The sequence below is a fragment of the Oncorhynchus nerka genome, unplaced genomic scaffold (genome assembly GCF_034236695.1).
Source record: "Oncorhynchus nerka isolate Pitt River unplaced genomic scaffold, Oner_Uvic_2.0 unplaced_scaffold_4447, whole genome shotgun sequence".
In the NCBI taxonomy this organism is placed as follows: Eukaryota; Metazoa; Chordata; class Actinopteri; order Salmoniformes; family Salmonidae; genus Oncorhynchus; species Oncorhynchus nerka.
The window spans coordinates 1-6,528 of NW_027036855.1; the positions used below are offsets into that span (position 1 = coordinate 1).

At 38.2% G+C, this 6,528-nt stretch overlaps 1 protein-coding gene across 2 annotated transcripts; it reads left to right on the forward strand.

Moving 5' to 3' along the window:
• The first annotated feature begins 511 nt into the window (after positions 1 to 511).
• Positions 512 to 5,942, forward strand: LOC115114961 (Golgi apparatus membrane protein TVP23 homolog B-like). Of its 2 annotated transcripts, XM_029643415.2 has the most exons (9): positions 512 to 579; positions 1,072 to 1,151; positions 1,283 to 1,427; positions 1,837 to 1,926; positions 2,491 to 2,552; positions 4,324 to 4,357; positions 4,845 to 4,970; positions 5,183 to 5,311; positions 5,516 to 5,942. In XM_029643415.2, exons 1-9 carry the CDS (start codon positions 568 to 570, stop codon positions 5,540 to 5,542), a joined length of 705 nt encoding a protein of 234 aa, XP_029499275.1. In that variant the 5' UTR covers positions 512 to 567; the 3' UTR covers positions 5,543 to 5,942. The 2 variants fall into 2 exon arrangements, with proteins under 2 accessions (XP_029499275.1, XP_029499276.1); XM_029643416.2 differs by lacking the exons at positions 2,491 to 2,552; positions 4,324 to 4,357.
• The last annotated feature ends 586 nt before the right edge of the window (positions 5,943 to 6,528 follow it).

Consider the following 6,528-nt stretch of genomic DNA (forward strand, 5'->3'; position numbering starts at 1 on the left):
TACATACCACCAATTAACATCTATATACCACTATTACATACCACCACCTATATACCACTATTACATACCACCATCTATATACCACTATTATATACCACCAACTAACATCTATATACCACTATTACATACCACCAACTAACATCTTTATACCACTATTACATACCATATCTATTGTTGAATGTGCAGTATAGAGTAAAATAACTGTTACTTTTTATTCTCGTTTTTTATTCTTAAACCTGTGTGTTTGCTTATGTTCTTTGCTAAAAATGCATTTTGAATGTATAATTCCACTTACGTATATGTTTGTACAATTTGAAAAAAAATACAAATTAAAGAAGCCCCAGTTCCCGATTAGGAATGCCGAGTTGCTTGACTGATAAACGATTATTCACTCGGAGCTCTTTTAATTTTTTTGTCTTGAACGCCTCGAAGTCGGAATTTAGAGATTTCCGAGTTCCCAGTTGTTATGAACGTGGAAATAATCTTCATTGACTCTTGATTTGTCAGTGTCATACACTTTGACCTAGTGCGTAACCCGGAAGTGTAGTCCCGTCTGCAGTTTTCACAATGATGAGACTGGTAAGTCGTCAGTTGTCGCTTTTTTTCATCATATAATTTAATGATTTGATCAAGTTTGGCTATTTGGTATGGTAAACATGTTACTAAGAAATCACATCGTAATATTGCATCGTCCTGGGACGTATGGAGAAAATACAAAGTTACCTCTCATCCAGAGAAGATAGCTTGCATGCTAACATAATCGTTTAGCTAGAATTTGTTTACATGTTAGGCCTATTTAACAAACTGGTTATTTTTATGACCATAGCCACCTAACAAATCACGAACACTAACAAATCAGTATCTAGCTAGTGAGGTTAGTGAAGTTGATAGCTAAGTGCCCATCACACACTGGACATGTAACAATCCAGGTATTGGCTGTCTAGCTAGCTAACGTTAGCTTTTTTTTAACGGGGATCACTGTTTTAGTATGCAATGGATGAAGCATGCAGATTATAGCATTTTCACATCACATGTTTGGAGTGATGAATGTCTTCTTTCATATGTTTCTAGGATGACAACGATGATGACGTCTCCCTGTTTGATGCCGAGGAGGATACAGGCAGAGGAAAGTCAAAGAAGACTAAAATCAAGTAAGTTGGTTCAGCCACAAGACGGTATAATGCAATGGCTCTCAGCCCTGAATAGAAGCGACAGATCAATTCAACCTACTGTATTGGCTGAGAAACGCATGAGAAGTTCATGCTCTTACCATGTTTTCTAGGCATCCAGTGGCCTCCTTCTTCCACCTATTCTTCAGAATGAGTGCCATCCTGGTGTACCTGCTCTGTGAGCTCCTCAGCAGTAGCTTCATCGCCTGCATGGTCACCATCATCCTTTTCCTGTCAGCTGACTTCTGGACCGTTAAGGTAGACCCTGAACAGTTAATAATAATATAATACTAATAGATCAGTAACAGCAATAGAACAGCAATATAAAATCAATAGAACATCAATAGAATATTGTTTGAACAGTAATATAACATCAATAGAATATTGATTGAACAGCAATATAAAATCAATAGAATATCAATAGAATATTGATTGAACAGTAATATAACATCAATAGAATATTGATTGAACAGTAATATAACATCAATAGAATATTGATTGAACATCAATAGAATATTGATTGAACATCAATAGAACATCAATATAATATTGATTGAACATCAATAGAATATGAATAGAACAAGTGTAAATATTGTCAAACCTCTTTTTTTCTTTTGCTTTAAGTAAGTAGCCTAATTATGTATTAACACCAAATACTATATTTCAGAATATCACAGGCCGGTTGATGGTAGGCCTGAGGTGGTGGAACCAGGTGGATGACGATGGAAAAAGCCACTGGGTGTTTGAGTCCAGAAAGGTAGATCACACACACATCCCAGTCCTTCTGGGTAGACAGTAACTAACTACCCAACAAACTACCCTTTACTGAAATACCTTCGTCTTTAGGGTCAAACCTAGTTCCATAGAACCTGTATCGACTCTGGATTTTTATGTCATAGGGTGAAATCCATTTGAATTCAATCACTTTTTTTTTTTGTTGACAGCATCCCTTTTGATTTAAACAACACTTTCCGTACATGTTTGGTCCATGGTAGAAGCGGTTAGAAAAGTGAGTGACATTTTGGACCTGAATACCAAAACATTCAGGAGATAACAGGTGCTCAGTTGACCCATTTGACATACCCCAACATACCATGACACATCCATGTCTTCATCACTGGAAAAGATAAACAGTTTAGATTTATAATCATGTAAAAGCTTACAAACATTTTTTATCAAACTATATTTTATTATTTCTTGAAAAAAAATGTTTTTTAATAAAAAATAAATAATTTTTAAACCTTTAACGTCAATGATTTAAAAATGTGTGAATATTTCTTTTCAGATTCACATACGTTGTAATTTCGACTCTATTTCACAGAATCTGAGGTTTTTGTGGGGTGGCTGCCGTCTGTTGAGAAACAACATGCTCTTGAGTACAGGGTGGGTGTCATTTCAATCATAGATATATAATTTGTAGAATGGACCTATCCCTCCAGACAACTGCAATTTAGCTTACACCATTGAAATTGAATAGAAATGTTAACTTCTAATTACTACCACAAAGATCACCGCCAGTCCATCCACTGTCGAATGTGAACACAAATGGTCATGTCTATTCTATTATCTGTAGTTCTATGATTTAAATAGGTTTCCTATGGAGTATTGAGAGTATAATATAAAATAAGATATTCCCACTGAAGTCAACATTCTCTGATGTGTGGACTGTCAACATTCTCTGATGTGTGGACCGTCAACATTCTCTGATGTGTGGCCCGTCAACATTCTCTGATGTGTGGACCGTCAACATTCTCTGATGTGTGGACCGTCAACATTCTCTGATGTGTGGACCGTCAACATTCTCTGATGTGTGGACCGTCAACATTCTCTGATGTGTGCAACATTCTCTGATGTGTGGACCGGCAACATTCTCTGATGTGTGGACCGGCAACATTCTCTGATGTGTGGACCGGCAACATTCTCTGATGTGTGGACCGGCAACATTCTCTGATGTGTGGACCGGCAACATTCTCTGATGTGTGGACCGTCAACATTCTCTGATGTGTGGACCGTCAACATTCTCTGATGTGTGGACCGTCAACATTCTCTGATGTGTGGACCGTCAACATTCTCTGATGTGTGGACCGTCAACATTCTCTGATGTGTGGACCGTCAACATTCTCTGATGTGTGGCCCGTCAACATTCTCTGATGTGTGGACCGGCAACATTCTCTGATGTGTGGACCGTCAACATTCTCTGATGTGGGGACCGTCAACATTCTCTGATGTGTGGACCGTCAACATTCTCTGATGTGTGGACCTCCAAACTATCTTTGTGGTACCACTTGAAAGTTGACATTTTCAATTTTATTCCCATTTTTGTACATTTACCAACCAAAACATGACACCACACTGCATTCAATAGCATGTTGTGTCTCAGCCGATGGCGGGCACAACACAAAAACCTTAGATCAGGGATGGGGAACGTTCATCGGGGTGGGGGCCTCATTAGTCTGCAGAGGCATACCCATACCCTCACATGCTCTTGAATCTCCCCCTTGACAGTGGAGAGAGAAGGGGGAAAAATGAATTTATTTCCTGCAATTTACACATTTTGACATGGGGCGTAGAGATAATGCTGCAGTTTTAAAACAAGTGTGCTGAACTTCTACACATTTTGCCAAAGGGTGGATAGAATACTTTGCAATTTTATAACTAATTTCATGCCATTTTAAATGTAGTGTGGGAAGAAATGTTAGCAATTTTTTTTTATATATCTGAGTGAGTGTGACTAACAAAATCAATGGGGGCCCTTCTGGTTGGCAATTCGACCATGATTACTACAAGTTTAGACAGCTGGCTAGACTAATTTACCAATCTCAAAAATGTCAGCTGACAAGGTCTAATTGAGTGACTGTCAGTGACTGACATAGCAAGAGGGAAACTGCTGATGAACAACCAAAAATCTAAATTGCATCTTGTGCATTCTACTGTTCTTACTCTCAACAGTAAGTCGAGACCCTGATTGAGTTAAAAAACAAAACGGTTTTATCTGCTGTATAATATGATCTAAGGTACAAATATATTCGAATATGAAAAAAATGTAAACTTATTTAAAAAATATAAAACAAATCCATAAATTATTAAATAGTTTTGACAACCCTGTTTGTCAGCTTTTACATGATTATAAATCTAAACTGTTTATCTTTTCCAGTGATGAAGACATGGATGTGTCATGGTATGTTGGGGTATGTAACATGGGTCAACTGAGCACCTGTTATCTCCTGAATGTTTTGGTATTCAGGTCCAAAATGTCACTTTCTAAGCACTTCTATAATGGGCAAATATGTACTGAATGTTTTGTTCAAATCAAAAGGGGTGCTTTTCAAAAGTGATTGATTTCAAATTGATTTACTCCATAACAAAGCCTATTAGTTATATATTAGTTATATCTGACTCCACCTACATTCTTTTAGATACACTTTTTATTTTAGTCTATTTGGTAAATATTTTCTTAACTCTTCTTAACTCTGTTGGTTAAGGGCTTGTAAGTAAAGCATTTCACGGTAAAGTCTACACTTGTTGTATTCGGCGCATGTGACAAAGTTTGATTTGATTCAAAGCATTATAACCCTCAATTATAGAATTGACCCAAAAGTTTATATTGCCAAATTGTAACTTTGTCAATAAGCTAGTAGGCATTTCACAGATGTGAGAATAACCTATCTTCCTCAGGGGAATTCAAAGCAGCTGGTGTCAGACTCCGAGTCGAGGATCTTCTGGCTGGGTCTAGTCGTGTGTCCTATCATCTGGGTCTTCTTCGTCTTCAGCACCCTCTTCTCCTTCAAGATTAAGTGGCTGGTTAGTTTTAGTATAAATACTGTATATACCACTTAGCAGACACTTCTACCCAAAGTGGCTTACAGTACATTGAGTGCATGATTTATTTTTTGCCTACGGGAATTGTACCCCACGAGCTTGGTATCGCCAGTGCAATACTCTCTCACAATGAGGTTGATCCGTGTGAAAAGTGGTGTGTCCCTGTTGTCAACGTCTCCCTCTCCTCCACCCAGGCCGTGGTGATCATGGGCGTGGTGCTACAGGGGGCTAACCTGTATGGCTATGTTCGCTGTAAAGTGGGCAGTAGGACGAACTTGAAGAACATGGCTACTAACTATTTCGGACGGCAGTTTCTTAAACAGGTAACTTTTCTAATGCCTAGTCTCAGAATTTCATTTCAGAAGGGTGCCCTTGAAAGCGCCCTGACACACTTCGGGAGAAGCGTGGAGAATCGGGATGCAACGTGGAAAGTCCTTCCAGGAAATGGACAAGAATGGTTTGCGTTTTTATTGGATCAGGATGTTATACCTAATGTTGTTTTTTGTTTTGTGTGTTTTCTCTGACAGACAATGACTAACCAAGAGGAATCATAAAGAAGAACATCGACTCTTAAGATCTGAACATATGTTTGCATTATTCTGAATGCCCTTGTATATCTGGAGTTTTACTAGCAACTAATACTGAATAGAAATCTTTTGGGACATTGCTTACCTTTGACGAGTTTTCCCATTTTGATACCATTTCAAGAGAGAAATAGCATCATTTGTAGATAAGGTAAGTTTTTCCACTGTAGCTCTACTGACTCAAAGCAAATCCCTTATCTGCTTTGATGTTTTGCATATTATCCCGAGACTTTATACCATAACAATGAAATGTTGTTTCTGACTTGTATTATACAAACTTGTTGCCTGTATAATATTTATGGTTGTAAATATAGAACATCAAGTTCATGTGTTCATGTTTTTGTGCAAATACATTTATAACATTTCAAAATGACGTGTGTTTTTGAGTTATTTTGGATGTACAGCATGAGGTGCATTCTACACTACTCATCTTTTTGGAATCTGACATCTTTAATTTTACTTAGATGTTTGGTGTCAAAGAGTAAGGCCCCCGAGTGGTGCAGCAGTCTAAGGCATTGCATCTCAGTGTTTCACAACTGGCTGTTATTGGGAGTCCCATAGGGCAGTGCAGAATTGCCCCAGCGTCGTCCGGGTTAGGGGAGGTTTTGGCCGTGGTAGGCCGTCGTTATAAAATAAAAATGTGTTCTTAATAATAAATAAAGTACACACAGGAACATCAACCCCCCCTCTGATTTGTAGTTTTACTTACAGGAACATCAACCCCCCCTCTGATTTGTAGTTTTACTTACAGGAACATCAACCCCCTCGGATTTGTAGTTTTACTTACAGGAACATCAACCCAATCTGATTTGTAGTTTTACTTACAGGAACATCAACCCCCCCTCTGATTTGTAGTTTTACTTACAGGAACATCAACCCCCCCTCTGTTTTGTAGTTCTACTTACAGGAACATCAACCCCCTCTGATTTGTAGTTTTACTTACAGGAACATCAACC